Raw genomic sequence first — 16,350 nt, 5'->3', positions numbered from 1 at the left:
TTTATTTGCTTTCTTTCTCTCTCACTTTATGGACAATAAACACCAAAAAAGGGCTAAAGAGGACTCAAAGTTATTGTTGAGTTTTGTGGCCCAACTTGATATGTTCTATTTGCTACTAAGTTCATAAATTTAAGTTTTCGTATCCAATAGCTACATTCCAGTCATGAGGGGGGGGGGAGGCCTAAGCAGGAGGATATGTACATGCTTTAAGTTTATTGAGATTTTCAGGTGGAATTTTCTTGGTAATTTAGGAAAAGCTTAATAAATAAGCAATTGTTCAATATGAAGACATCAAGACTGCCACTTACTACATAGTTAATTTAGATATAACAAAAGAGAGGATGAATTAATTTGAAGATGAAAACAATTCCTAAAATATTTCTCTTTTTCTTTCTTCTTTCATTCTTTTTTTTTTTTTTTTTTTTTTTTTTTTTTGGTTCTAGGGGTTGAACCTACGGACATTTCTATCCAAGTACCCAGAATAGTTTCTGACTCAGTGAGGCTGGATGAATTGTTATTGAATGAATGAAGAAACTAATTTTCTAGTTTAGTTGTCATTAATTTGATGTACTTGAATCTTTCTGTTACATATATTAAAGTATAATTTATTCCTTTCTCCTGTTTTCTCCATTATATTTTTCTTTCAAGAAGAAATTCTAATGTGTGTGTGTGTGTGTGTGTGTGTGTGTGTGTGTGTGTGTGTTACTGGGGATTAAACCTACCTTCATTAAAAATTGGGATGAGCAGGGCGTGGTGGCGCACACTTGAAATCCCAGCATTTGGGAGGCTGAGACCAGAGGATCGCGGTTCACAGACAGCCTCAGCTACTTAGCAAGGCCCTCAGCAACTTAGTGAGACCCTGTTTCAAAATAAAGAATAAAAAAATAGGGCAGCAGATGTAGCTTGGAGGTTGAATGCCCCTGGGTTCCATCCCCAGACCTGCAAAAAAAAAAAAAAAAAGAGGGAAAGAGATGAAACAGGGTCTCATTTAATTACTAAGGGTCTCGCTAAGTTGCTGAGGTTTTCCTCAAACTTGTGATCCTCCTATCTCAGCCTCCCGAGTACTGGGATTACAGGCATACACTCAAGAATAAATTCTTTTATTTGCGGAGTGGAGTTTTCCCTAGCTCTTTGAACACCTCTGATGACAGGCGGTGGTTCCTGGAGACTGTCTGGGAGAGGCAGACCATGACTCAGTGGACATGCACTGTGTATGGGTAGGGCCCAGTCTCCTGGCTATGGTCAGCTACCGGGACACCGCCCTGGCTCTCAGGGCAGCGGCTGCTCTGGCTTTCTTTTAAAGGGCACAAGTGAGGGAGGCGGCGGCACGACTGCACGGCTGCTCTGAGCACAGTCCCAGCGTGGTCCCGGACGGCTGGGCCTCTCTGCGCACCGTTTTTCTTTTCCCCAAGTCTGGAGCAGCACAGAGGAGTTCTAACTCCATGGTCTTTTCTAGGCTATGATGTGGAGTTTAGATTTCCTTCTCAACCGGGTTCCTTCTGCTCAGAAGCAGATTTGCCCTGAAACTTAAGGTTTCTCACCTGCACGCCTCCCTTCCCAGGCCCTGTGCCTACCTGTGTATCCACAGTCGTGCATTGTTTATCTTGGAGAGGACCTCCCAAATTGCACATGCTTCCAGGCCCACAAAGCTTGGATCTGTCCTCTTTCTATGTTATTTCTACCTTTGGGGAATTTCTAAAAGCTTCACATTTAGGGGTGGCGTTTAATGTCGTTTTCCAGTTAGGTTCTGGGGTGTTATAGGGGAAGGTGGGCCCTGCGCTCAGGCTGCCATTTTGATATGATTCCCTTTACACAATTAAATCTCCTCTGGCTGGCCCTTTTTGTTTTTAATTTTTAAATTTTGAGACAGTCTTCTTAGTTGCCTGGGCTGGACTTGGACTTGTGATCCTCCTACTTCAGCTTTCAGGGTCTCTGGGATCAGAGGCGGGTGCCACCTTGCCTGGTCTCACGGCTAACTTATGCCTCATCTTCCTCCTGCAGCCAGCACCTCTCAGATTTGCTCTTACTTAGGTCACCGATGGCCTCTGTGTTCTTAAATTAAATGGTACTTTCAAAAAAAAAAATATATATATATATATATATATATATATTTTTTTTTTTGCAGGTCTGGGGATAGAACCCAGGGGCATTCGACCTCCAAGCTACACCCCTGTCTTTTTTTTTTTTAATTCTTTATTTTGAAGCAGGGTCTTACTAAGTTGCGGAGGGCCTCACTATGTAGCTGAGGCCTCACTAGGCAGCCGAGGCTGTCGGCGAATCACAATCCTCTGGTCTCAGCCTCCCGAATGCTGGGGTTAATCTCAATAAATCACAAAAGATGTTTGATAAAATTCGGTGTTATTCATGATTTTTTAAATTCAATCTTTCTAAATGAAAGGACTTACAACAAAATTCTATGTTGTGTGTGTGTGTGTGTGTGTGTGTGTGTGTGTGTGTGTGTTACTGGGGATTAAACCCAGGGCATTCTACTTTCGAGCTACACCCCCAGCCCTATTTTTTATTCTTTATTTTGAAAAAGGGTCTCACGAAGTTGCAGAGGGCCTCACTAAGTAGCTGAGGCTGGTCGTGAACTTTGACCGTCTTACCTCAGCCTTTCCAAGTACTGGGATTATAGGCATGTGCCACCATTCCCAGCTCAGAGACATTCTACTTTTGAGCTACACCCCTAGCCTGATTTTGTTCTTATTTGGAAATAGGGTCTCCCTAGGTTCATGAGTCTCACTACTTGCTGAAGCTGTCTTTGAACCTGCGATCCTCCTGTCTCAGCCTCCCAAGTACAGGGATTACAAGTGTGTGCTACCATATGCAGCTGTGTAATGTTTAAAATGGAAAATTTTCCTGTAAGATAAGAAAAACAACAGGCATGGTGACTCATGCCTGTAATCTCAGTACTTGGGAGTCTGAGACAGGAGGATCACGAGTTTGAGGGCAGTCTCGGCAACAGAACAAGACTCTCAGTAACCTAATGAGACCTTGTTTTCCAACAAAAAAAATAAAAAGGGCTGGGGTGTACCTTGGGGGTAGAATGCTCCTGGGTTCAATCCCCAGTAACCCCCACAAATGTGCGCGCGCACACACACACACACACACACACACACACACACACACACACACACAAGATAATGAGACTAGAGCACCTCGTATCACCATTTCTGTTCAGTTTTACTCAAGGACTTGGCCAGCTCAGAAAGGTAAGAGCAGTTGGGTGCTGTGACACACGCCTGTGCTATCAGTTCTGGGGAGGCTGAGACTGAAGGATCACAGGTTTGAGGGCAATGCATGGTCATTTAGACCCTGTTTCTTTCTTTTTTTTTCTTTTTTCTGTGATACTGGGGAGGGAACCCAGAGACATTTTACCACCGAGCTGCACCTCCCCCCAGCCCTGTTTTTTATTCTTTATTTTGAAATAGGGTCTCACTAAGCTGCGGAGGGCTTCACTAAGTAGCTGAGGCTAGCTTCGAACCTGTGATCCTCCCGTCTCAGTCTCTCAAGTACTGGGATTACAAGTGTGCACTACCATGCCCAGCTTTAGACCCTGTTTTGAAATAAAAAAAAATAAGATAGGGCTGCAGGTATAGCTCAAAGGCAGAACACCCCTAGGTTCAAACCTCAGTACCATAAAAATTAAAAAATAAAATAAAAAGTAAGAGAATGAAGTATTAGAGGATTGGAGAGGAAATTTTATTTTTTTATTTTTTATTTATTTATTTATTTATTTATTTTGGTGGTACTGGGGGTGGAACCTAGAGGCTTTCTACCTCCGTGCTATACTCCAAGACCTATTTTTGGAAACAGGGTCTCACTAAGTTACTGAGAGCCTCACTAAGTAGCTGAGGCTGGCTTCGAACTTGTGTGATCCTCCTGTCTCAGCCTCCCAAAGGAAATATTTTTTAAAAAACCTATTCAATGAATTTTCATTAAATTAGCAGTTGTTGAATGAGAAAAAATTCCCAAGGAGAACTGCTTTATGAATTTAGCAAGATTCTAAAAGTCAATTGCACAGCCGGGCGTGGTAGCACACGCTTGCAATCCCAGCACTCGGGAGGCTGAGACAGGAGGATCGCACAGGTTTGAAGCCAGCCTCAGCTACTTAGTGAGGCTCTCAGCAACTTAGTGAGACCCTTTTTCCAAATAAAATATAAAATAGGTCTGGGAGTGTAGCCTGGAGGTAGAAAGCCTTTGGGTTCCACCCCCAGTACCACCAAAAAATTAAAAAAAATAAAAGTCAATTGCATTTCTATTTATAACAAATATAGAATATAGTTTTTTTTAAAGTACCATTTATAATAGCATAAAAATGAGGTACCTATGAATAAAGTTAACCAAAGATTAGTAAGAACAAGAGAAACAATTATAAATCTCTATTGAAAGATATTAAAGACACCTGAAGAAATTGAAAAATATATACCAGGCTCTTCAATATTTTAAAGATGTCTAATCTCTCCTAAATCTTATTTGATTTTTAAAGATTTAGTGGAATTTGTTATGCTGACTGTAAAATTTATATTGTAGAACAAGAGACCAAAATAATCTAAAATTCTTTGTGTGTGCTTGTATGATACTGGGGACTGAACCCTGGGGTGCTCTTTCACTGAGCTACACTTTAGTCCTATTTTTATTATTATTATTATTATTATTATTATTATTATTATTATTATTATGCAGTACTGGGGATGGAACCTGGAGGCATTCTACCTCTGAGCAACACCCCTATTCCTATTTTTCTTTTATTCTTATTTTTGAAACAGGGTCTCACTGAGTTGCAAAGGGCCTCACTAGGTAGCTGAGGCTGACTTCGAACCTGCGCGATCCTCCTGTCTCAGCCTCCCAAGCGCGGGGATTACAAGCGTGTGCCACCATGCCCGGCTCTTTTTTTTTTTTTTCAGTACTGGGGATTGAACCCAGGGGCATTTTACCTCTGAGCAACATTCCCAGTCCTATTTTTTTATTTTTTATTTTGAAACAGGGTCTCATTAAGTTGTAGAGGACCTCACTAAGTAGCTGAGGCTAGCCTCGAACCTGCGATCCTCCTGTCTCAGTTTCTCAAGTACTGGGATTAAAATTTTGTACTACCACACCTGGCAGGAAGAATTTCTTAAGCTAGACGCAAACTACAAAAACCAAAGTCATAGAAGAAAAATCAATTTTAAATTAATTGAGAATTCTAAAATTAATATCTGTCAGATGTGGAGACACATGCCTATAATTTCAATACTTGGGAGGCTGAGGCAGGAGTATTGCAGGTTTGAGGACAGCCACAGTGAGTAGTGATACTCGTCAACCTAGTGAGACTCTGATTCAAAATAAAAATAAAATAAGGGCTTGGCGGAGGGCTTGGAGGTAGGATTTCCCGGGTTCAATCTCCAGTACCACACATACACACATACAAAAAAAAAAAAAAATTAGGAGCTGGGCGTGGTGGCACACGCTTGTAATCCTAGCATTCAGGAGGCTGAGAACAGATGACTGCCATATGAGGACATCATCAGCTACTTACCGAGGCCCTTTGCAACTCAGTGAGACCCTGTTTCAAAAGTAAACAGGCTAAAAACTAGGGCTGGGGTTGTAGGATGGAGGTACAATGCCCCTGGGTTCCATCCCCAATACAAAAAAAAAAAAAAAATTAGAAACAGCTAATTATCAAAAGATAAATCAAGCTGGGCGTGGTGGCGCACGCTTGTAATCCCCATGCTTGGGAGGTGGAGAAAGGAGGATCGCGCAGGTTCAAAGCCAGCAGTGCTGGCTTAAGAGACCCTGTTTCCAAATAAAATATAAAAATAGGTCTGGGAGTGTAGCCCGAGGTAGAAGGCCCCTGGGTTCCATCCACAGTACCACCAAAAAAAAAAAAAAAGATAAATCAAACTAGGAGAGGATATTTTGTGGTTGTTATTGTATTGGGTGTTGAATCCAGGGGCCTTCTACCTCTAAGCTACTCCTTCAGCCCTTTTTATTTTTTATTTTGAAGCAGGTTCTATGTTGCTAATAGTCTCGCTATGTTGTTGAGGTCCTCCTTGAACCTGTGATCCTCCTGTTTCAGCCTCTCAAGTACTAGGACTACAGTCATGCACCACCCGTGCCTGGCTGAACAGGATAATGTGTGTGTGTGTGTGTGTGTGTGTGTGTGTGTGTGTGTGTGTGTGTGTGTGTTGGTTATGATTCTGGGGATTGAACCCAGAGGCATTCTATCTCAAAGCTATAACCCCCAGCCCAATTTAAAAACATTTTTTAAGTTTAGGAACAAGGCCTCACTAAGTTGCTGAGGCTGGCTTCAAACCTGTGGCCCTCCTGTCTCAACTCTCAAGTACTGGGATTATAGGTTTGTACCACCATGCCTGACTAGACAGGATATTTTTAAAACACAAATGTCATATTATTAGTAGCTGAAATATTTTTAAAATTCTCCAAATCAATAAGAAAAGCATAGGAAGCTGGGCGTGGTGGTGCACGCTTGTAATCCCAGCATTTGGGAGGCTGAGACTGGAGGATCACGGTTCGTGGATAGCCTCAGCTACTTAGTGAGGCCCTCTGCAACTTAGTGACACCCTGTTTCAAAATAAAGAATTAAAAAAAAAAAAAAAAAAAACAGGGCAGGGGGTGTAGCTCGGAGGTCAAATGCCCCTGGGTTCCATCGCCAAACCTACAAAAAAAAAAAAAAAAGAAAAGAAAAGAAAAGAAAAGCATAGGACTGAGATGTAGGTCAGTAGTAGTGCACCTACCTCGCACACATGAAGCTCTGAGTTTAATATTCAGTACTTCTCTGCCAAAAAAATTAATAAAAGAGCAAACAGTTCAGTAGAAAAGTGAGGCAATGATGTAAATTAGGCCCTTCATAGAAAATAAACCCTGGGCTTGATGGTGCATGCCTGTAATCTCAGTACTTGAGAGGCTGGACAGGAGGCTCACAGGTTTGTGGCTAGCCTCAGCATCTTAGCAAGGCTCTCAACAACCTAGCAAGACCCAATTTCAAAAAATAAATACATAAGCTGGGTGTGGTGGCTAAAGCTTGCAAGCCTAGCATTTGGGAGGCTGAGACGGGAAGATCACGGTTCAGGGACAGCCTCAGCTACTACTTAGCCCCTTGCAACTCAGTGTGACCTTGTTTCAAAATAAAAAATAAAAAATAGGGCTAGGGATGTAGCTTTGAGGTAGAATGCCCCTGGGTTCCATCCCCAGTACTACATACATGCATACATACATACATACATACATACATACATACAGTAGGATATACAGGTAGAACCCCCTCATCTCCATTCTCATTACCACAGCAAAGAAATGAACCCTGAATGCTTTTTCATAAACATGAAAATATTCACCACCCACAACCTCAGTACTAGCTATGGTAATGAAGATTAAAATCATATGAGTTTTCCGCCGGGCGTGGAGGCGCACGCTTGTAATCCCCGGGCTTGGGAGGCTGAGACAGGAGGATTGTACAGGTTGGAAGCCAGCCTCAGCTACTTAGTGAGGCTCTCAGCAACTTAGTGAGACCCTGTTTCCAAATAAAATATAAAATGGGTCTGGGAGTATAGCCCGGAGGTAGAAAGCCTCTGGGTTCCACCTCCAGTACCACCAAAAAAATTAAAAAAATAAATCATACAAGTTTTACCGTAATAACTTTATATCCACTACACTGGCAAAACTTAAAAATCTGGTGATGTCAATATTTGCAATGATGAGCATCCAAAATCGTCCAGCATTTCCATTCTTAGATTCACTCAGGCACAAGGAAAAACTCTTTCACCGGGAAAATATATTAGAAAAATTACAATATCATAGCCAGGTGTGGTGGTGCAAGCTTGTAATCCCAGCATTTGGGAGGCCAAGACAGAAGGATTGTGCAGGTTCGAAGCCAGCCTCAGCTACGTAGTGAGGCCCTTTGCAACTCATCGAGACCCTGTTTCAAAATAAAGAATAAAAAATAGGGCTGTGGGTGTAGCTTGGAGGTAGAATACCCCTGGGTTCCGTCCCCAGTATTGTAAAAATAATAATAATAATAATATCATTATTCCTGATGATAAAAACCAGAAGCAACTGAAATGTGTTTCAATAATATAATTCTCTAGCCATACAGTAAAATACTATGTAGCAATGAAAATGAGTGTATTAGATTTAAATGTACATTTTAGGGAAATAGTAGCAGAATATTACAAAAAAAATTTTAAGTCACATAAACTTACTAATATTTTTTGAAAAATAATGCCAGGCATGGTGATGCACGTTTGTAATCCCTGCACTTGGGAGGCTGAGACAGGAGGATCACACAGGTTCGAAGCCAGCTTCAGCTACTTAGTAAGGCTCTCAGCAACTTAGTGAGACCCTGTTTCCAAATAAAATATAAAATAGGTCTGGGAGTATAGCCCGGAGGTAGAAAGCCTATGGGTTCTACCCCCAGTACCACCAAAAAATAAATAAATAAATAAAAAGAAAAATATTTTTATCCAGCTATATCACTCCTGGTATCTTTCTAAAGGAACTGATCTCGGAGAACTACAGTCATATATGCATATCCATGTTCATAGCAGCACAATTCACAGTAGCCAGAGCACGAAACCAACCCAGGTGTCCATCAACAGATGAATGGATTACAAAATTATGGCATATCCATACAATGGAATTCTACTCAGCAATAAAGAAAAACAAAATTATGCCATTTTCAGGAAAATGGGAGGGCCCGGAGAACATTATGTGAAGTGAGATTAGCCAAGCACGGAAAGCAAAGGGTCGTATGTTTTCTCTAATAGGTACAAGCTAGGGAGTAATCGGGATGCCAGAGGGACTCCAGGTAAGGGAGGAGAAACAGTGGCGCCAGGGAGGTGGTCCAGGAAGGGAGGGGAAAAGAGCGAGGATCACTGAAGGAATTGCTGCCATCGGCTATGTGTACCTATGCGAAGCGTTATCAGCCAGTCTCGGAAAGACAAGAAGCATGTTTTTTCTTGTATGTGAAGCTAGAGAGAAAAATAGAAAACAAGACAGATTTCAGATAAATGAGGAGAGAGACCAGTAGACGAGTGGAAGAGGATTCAGGGAAGAATGTGGAGAGAGAATAAAGAAGGTTTGATGAGGGGAACAGTTCGAATAATGTAGGTTCATGTAAGATGGTGTCAGTACCAATGTCACTGACATGTATGGGATGGGGGGAGAGCAGAAAGAACCAATCAAGTACGATGTATATTTATATCTGTATCACATAGAACCTGACTATGATGTGTAATTACAATATGCCAATAAATGTATATTGAAGAAAGAAAAATAAAATCTGAGAAAGGGAGAAACTTTTATATTCTGGAAACTTTCAAACATACACAGAGAGTTTGTTGTTTGTTTGTTTGTTTGTTTTTGCAGTACTGGGGATGGAACTCGGGGGCATTCTACCTCCAAGCTCTACCCCCAGCCCTATTTTTTATTCTTTATTTTGGAACACAGTGTCACTAAGTTGCAGAGGGCCTCAATAAGTAGCTGAGGCTGTCTAGAAACCATTATCCTTCGGTCTCAGCCTACCACATGCTGGGATTACAAGCACTGCGCCACCATGCCCGGCTCCACAGAGAGATTTGTACAATAAACCTCTACGGCCACATCACTTAACCTCAACAGATTATCAACAGTGTGTGTGTGTGCATGTGCGCGTGCCTGCACAGGTGTGTGTGTGTGTGTGTGTGTGTGTATTGCTGAAGATTGAATCCAGGGGTATTCTTCCTCTGAGCTATACCCTCCAGATAGATCTTCTTATTTTTATTTTTATTTTTATTTTTATTTTTATTTTTATTTTTATTTTTTGGTGGTACTGGGGTTCCTGGAAGCCCTTCTACCTCCGGGCTACACTCCCAGACCTCTTTTTACATTTTTTATATTTGGAAACAGGGTCTCCTAAGCCAGCGCGCGCGGCTGGCTTCGAACCTGCGCGATCCTCCTGTCTCTGCCTCCCAAGCGCGGGGATTACAAGCGTGCGCCACCACGCCCGGCTAGATCTTCTTATTTTTAAACAAGGTCTCACTGGGTTGCTGAGTCTCACTACTTGCTGAGGCTGTTCTCCAACCTGGGATCTTCCTTGTCCCAGTCTCCAAAGTACTGGGCTTACAGGCACATGCCACCATGCCCAGCAGCAGTTTGTTTAAACACAGGTGACTGGCTTTACCCGAGAGGTCCTGACTCAGTAGGTCCAAAGAGCTTCCTGAGAATCGGGGCCCGTCCAGGTCCCAGAGGCTGCTCACGTCCCTGGTGGCCCAGGGACCCACTTTGCCCATCTTAGGAGGTGCTCATAATGGGACCTCTAACTCCTTTTTTCTACCTCAGATCATTTCTTCCCACTCTTTATCAAAGTTTGTTCCGCCTACATCTGCTCGTTCAGTTCCTTAAACGTCACTGCCGTGCTGCCTGCAGGGTTCCACACTCGCTCTCCCTTCCGCCTAAAACACCCTACCTTTCCCATGAGACTCCTAGCCATCTCTTATGTTTCAGTGTTAACACTACTTTTCACAAAAACCTTCTCCAACCTACTCACCAGGTTTGGTCTCCTTGCCATACGCTTCCTCTTTCAAACATTTCTCACAATTGAAATTATATAATCATTTGTAAAATGTCTGCTATCTGTCGTCTGGTTCCTTGCTCGTCTCTAAGCCTCACGGAGGCAGGGGATTTGCCTGTCCGACTCGCTGCCCGCCCTCCCTCATCCCATGCTGGGGTTCCTTGTGCATGCCAAGCAACTGCTCCGCTACTGAGCCATATCCCCAATCCTTTTGCTAATTTGTATTGTGAGACAGAGTCTGGGTAAGGTGCCCAGGCTGGTCTTGAATTTGTGACCCTCCTGTCTTGGCCTCCTGAGGGGCTGGGATTACTGTGTGCACGGCTATGCCCAGCACGCTCGCTGCTTACACTTAGTGCCTGCAATGGCACACGGCACATAAGTAAACTCTGGATATTTGTTGGATAAATGAATGAATCTAGATGTTCCCAAAAGATAGAAGAAAAAGCCCCTAAGTAACAAAATATGAAATCCCCCTATAGCACTTAAGGTATCTTTTAATAAAAAATTCCCCTATAGGCCGGGCGTGGTGGCGCACGCTTGTAATCCCAGCATTCAGGAGGCTAAGACTGGAGGATCTCAGTTCACAGCCAGCCTCAGCTACCTAGTGAGGCCCTCTGCAACTCAGTGAGACCCTGTTTCAAATTAAAGAATAAAAAAAAAATAGGGCAGGGGGTGTAGCTAGGAGGCAGAATGTCCCTGGGTTCCATCCCCAGACCTGCAAAAAAAAAAAAAAAAAAAAAAAAAAATCCCCTATAGCATTTTTTTTTTTTTTTACCAGTACTGGGGATGGAACCCAGGGGCATTCTACCTCCAAGCTACACCCCCAGGCCTATTTTTTATTCTTTATTTTGAAATTGGGTCTCAGTGAGTTGCAAAGTGCCTCGCTAAGTAGTAGCTGAGGCTGTCCTCAAAACCATGATCCTCCTGTCTCAGCCTCCCGAATGCTGGGATTACAAGGGTGCACTACCATGCCTGGCTCCCTATAGTGTGTATGTGTATATATATATATATATATATTTGGCAACACTGGGAACAGAACCCAGGGACTTTCTACCTCTGAGCTATTTTTTTATTCTTTACTTTGAAACAAGGTCTCACTAAGTTGCAGAAGACCTTACTGAGTAGCTGAGGCTGGCTTTGAACCCATGATCCTCCTGTTTCAGCCTCCCAAATACTGGGATTACAAGCGTGCGCCACCACGTCCAGCAAGACAATCTTTTTCTTTACAATCCTTTTGTTTCCTTTTTATTTCCTCAGCACTTTGCTGGTAGGTGAGTGTTCAGAAGTAGCAAGGACAAAGTGTAGCAGCCATGGCAGCCACCGCCGGTATCTATAAAAAGGTAGATTGCGTTGCCTCAGAAGGCCATGTCCCAGCACACGAGAGACCCAGCTGTACATTCCTGGGGAAAGAATTTGGAGTCAGGATACAAAAAGGGATCAGGGCCATTTGCTATGAATTCCTGCAGACTGTTTCATCTGCGGGTCGGTCATGCATAGATGTATTTCATTTTCTAAGACAATACCGCCAACGAAACTATGTTCGAGATCAACAAGCTTTCAAAAATGCTAGCTTCAGTCACTTAGGACCCAATTTTTACTTAAAAACAATTTCTATCCAATTAGCTTTGAAATCAACATATGCGAAAGTGATTCTTCACCTTGCTGAACTAGGGTTCCAGGATCTTGGGTAAATTAAGTAAAATGAGTACATGGGTAGTTGACCAGTATACTTATTAAATTTTCTTGCACAGCTGGGCATGGCGGCGCTCGCTTATAATTCCAGCATTCGGGAGGCTGAGACAGGAGGATCGCGGTTTGCGATAGCCTCAGCTACTTAGTGAGGCCCTTTGCGACTCAGTGAGACCCTGTTCCAAAATAAAGAATAAAAAATGGGGCTAGGGGTGGAGCTGGGAGGTAGGATGGCCCTGGGTTCCATCACCAGTACTGCAAAAAAAAAAAAAAAAAAAAATCTTCCTAAAAGGTTACTTTTCTTATTGATTGTCAAGTTCTTATTTAGCAAACTGAAAGGACTTGCTATTTTATTGCTTTAATGTATTTCTTATTTGGGTACTGGGGATTGAACCCAGGGACATTCAACTTCTGAGCTACAACTCCAGCTCTTTTTATTTGTCTCAGCCTCCCAAATCCTGGGATTACAGGTATGCACCACCACTCCCAGCTCAAGTTCATTCTTGTGAGAAATGGGGAGGATGAGTCCTTCAGCCATCTGCTGTGACCTGAGTCCCCGGAAGCACCATCAGGCACCCTTCCCCACATCTTGGGCCAATGGTCTCACTCCTGAATTAGAGCTAAATTGAGGGTATTTTTTCCCTACTATCTTTTCTCTTTTCAGTTATTTATTTATTTTGGGGTGTGTGTGTGTGTGTGAGTTCTACTGGAGATTGAACTCTATGGTACTCTACCATTAAGCTACATCCCCAGCCCTTTTTATTTTTTATTTTTTTGCAACAGGGTCTTGCTAAACTGCTCAGGCTGACCTTGAATTTGCAATCCTCAGGTCTCAGTCTCCCAAGTACAAGCATGCAACACTGTACCAACTCCCCCTCCTCCTCTCCCTCCCAGCTTCCTCCTCCTCCTCCCAGCTGGTATCCTCCCCTTCACTCTCCCTAGAAGCAAGCCCATCATGGGCAGTAAGCAGCAGCTGCACTGAAGCCGCACCAGGGGCCTACTTTACACTCAGGAGAGGACTGCTGAGTTCTTTAATGGTTTCTCACATTCGGAGAGGCGTCTCCAGTACTGAACTGCAGACATGATCCCTGCAAGTAAAGCCCTTTTTTGCGTTTCTCTGTCCATTAGTTCACCCCGCCTTGCTGAGCGACTAAAATGAGCCAGAAGCTGCCCTTGGTGCTCCAGATTCAAAGACAAAAGCAAAAGAATTCTGCCCTTAAGGAAGTCAGTTGGATAACCTGAGAGTAAAATGTCTCTGCCACTGTAGAAATAATTTGCTATGTCTTATGTTGCCTTTCAGAGAAGAATAGAGAGACCCTGTTTCAAAACAAAAACAATAAAATTGGGCTGGGCATGTAGCTCAGAGGTAGAACGCCTCTGAGTTCAATCCCCAGTACCCCCCCCCCAACACACACACAGGCACAAAGACAAAATACAACGTGCTTATGTGAATATATATATATATATATATATATATATATATATATATATATATATATATGTCTTTGGACCAGAATCCCTTTAGTAAATACACATTTAGAAAGAAAAATACCATTATTATGTAGAAAAAGATGAGGCCTTGTACACATATAGAGGATAAATGGGAAGTAGAAAGGAGTCATATTCTAGTAGTAATTAGGTGGTTAGAAGAGTCACTGTTATAGGACTCTAAATATCAATGATTCTCTATAAAAGTTATATGCTTCAGCCATATTATTCCCATATCATTACATTATAATATGAGAGGTAGCAAATGTCACCCTGGGAGCTAAGGCTGGTTCCAAGTTTTGTGGGACCATAAACATGGAAGAGATCCTTAAAAATATAAAATAAAATTAGAACATAAAACTAGGTATAGCCTGTGCAAGTCAGGAGCCCTGAAGCTCAGACTTTGTTCGCCTCCCAGCAGAGCTGACCATGGTAGGTTTATAAAAGGTGAATATCCTTTCCATTCATCAGTAATACTAGGGGAAGACTTGGGAATGAAGGAGAATAGTGTTCATTAAAGCTGACAATTGAAAGTTTATAATCAATTTGATACATGCAAAATGAGTTTTATTTATTTATTGTGGTACTGGATATGGATGATGCATGCTTATAATCCTAGTACTTGGGAGGCTGAGACCGGAGGATCACAGGTTCACAGTCAGGCTCAGCTACTTAGTGAGGCCTTCTGCAACTTAGTGAGACTTCATTTTTAAAGTGAGATATTATCTTTATTATCTTTACTTATAAGGTGAGATATTATCTTTATTTTTGTTCCAAAATAAAGAATAAAAAATAGGGCTAGGGTGTAGTGTGGAGGTAGAATGCCCCTGAGTTCAATCCTCAGTACCAATACACAAGAAAGAAATTAAGTTATTTGTGGCAGTGCTGGGGATTGAACCCAGGACCTCATGCATGCTGGGTAAATGCTCTACTGCAGTGCTACATTCTCTACCCTAGAAAAAATTAAACTACCAGGCACAGCGGCAACTGCCTGTAATCCCAGTACTTGGGAGGCTTAGACAGGAGCATTCTAAGTTCAAGGTCAGCCAGAGCAACTTAATAAAAAACAAAAAGCACTGGGTATGTAGCTCAGTCGTAGGACATCCATGGGCTCAATGCCCAATATCACATACACACACATATATATACACACACAATTACATATATAGGTCAATATTTCTTTTGAACAGACACTGGCTGGTTTTCTCAATGGAAACATCTATATATAGTTTTTGAAACCAAACTTAAAAGATTAATACCAAGGAGATCAAGGTGGACGCAAAGCAATCAGCAATCATCACAGCTGGGGCACGTTTACCTTACTTGAGGTGGTGGGATCCCTACCACTATGCAATCCAGCTGTACTCGGCTTCCTTCGGGAACTTCTCGGCTCCGTAACTTTTGAGTAAACCGGGGCGGCTGCCCTAGAGGTTCTTCGTAGTACAGAGATGAAGGGGAAGACCCGGGGGTGGTGTCTCCAGCTGCAGCCTCGCTGGCAGCCAGCTCGGCTTCGTGCCTCCTGGCTGCCTGCTGTTCGAGGGCATGGTTCACTTCATTATCCCTGGTATCTGCAGGGATAGGGATGGGAACAGAAGACCTTTCTCTTCTTTCAGACAGATCTGAGAAACTGGGGCTGTTTTCCTGCGTAGCTTTGTTTTGAGATTCCAGTTTACTTTTGTGGTTCTTGCAGGCACGAGGTCTAATCCTTTTGGAACTATTGGCCTTGAAAAGGGAGGAAAGCTCTTCAATGAAGTCGGCTGCCTTATTTAGGAAAACTTTTTTGGACTGGGTTTCAGAACTGTACTGCGGCCTCCTCGCCTCCGGGGGGCTCTCTTTAGGACTTCGAGGGTTATCCTGGAAGAAGTTAGGCTCAAAACTTGATTTGGGTGCGTGTTTCATCTGATCAGAAGTTAGACGTTTTCTAGTTTGGGCTTCGTCTGTTTTCTCCAGAGGGTCGTGATTGATTGCCAGCCTTGCCAGATTGACGCTCTCATCTAATTCTTCCTGGCTCAGAAAGGCGGAGAGATCTGGAAGGTCTTCTTGGCCTCCTCCCCCCTCGGCAGCCCCAGAAGGACTGCCGAAATGGAAAGGGTTGGAGGAAGGCTCTGCTCGGCTCCTCTCATTGTTCCCCCGGTGTCTGGTCTCAGCTAAATAGCTTTCTCTTAGAAGCTGAGAGATGGAAGTAGAAGCTTCTACGCTGTCGTCTTGCATGCTGTCACGAAATAGCAACAACAACAAAAAGTTTGGATCATGTCCAGGAAATAACCAGTCTTCTATATATTGTGGTATTGGGGACTAAACCCAAGGGAATCTACCTCCAAGCTACCCCTCAACCCTATTTTTTTTTTTTTTTAACTTTGAAACAGGGTGTCACTAAGTTGCTGGGGCTGGCGGTGAACCTGCAATCCTCCTGTCTCAGGCTCCAAAGTACTGGGGTTATAGGCATGTACCACCGTGCCTGTTGGTCTATATTTACTACAGCATAGTGGATTCTTAAGAACCTAGAACTTGAAACAATTGACTCATTTAATATGTATGCAAAATTAGACGGGCGTGGTGGCGCACACTTGTAATCCCAGCATTTGGGAAGCTGAGACCGGAGGATCGCGGTTCGCAGACAGCCT

At 42.9% G+C, this 16,350-nt stretch overlaps 1 protein-coding gene across 1 annotated transcript in view; it reads right to left on the bottom strand.

Moving 5' to 3' along the window:
- Nucleotides 1–15,937, bottom strand: part of MYPN (myopalladin) — a gene marked incomplete at both ends in the record, with an annotated part of 99,165 nt that extends 83,228 nt beyond the window's left edge. Inside the window, one exon of the mRNA XM_080693886.1 lies at nucleotides 15,045–15,937. Within this exon, the coding sequence (XP_080550012.1) occupies nucleotides 15,045–15,937 (893 nt within the window). The remainder of the gene's footprint in view (nucleotides 1–15,044) is intronic.
- Between the last annotated feature and the right edge of the window lie 413 nt (nucleotides 15,938–16,350).

Source organism: Muscardinus avellanarius, assembly GCF_963383645.1.
Source record: "Muscardinus avellanarius genome assembly, chromosome: 4".
NCBI lineage: Eukaryota > Metazoa > Chordata > Mammalia > Rodentia > Gliridae > Muscardinus > Muscardinus avellanarius.
The sequence above is the reverse complement of the archived record's forward strand: the minus strand, read 5'-3'. Positions and strand labels throughout refer to the sequence as shown.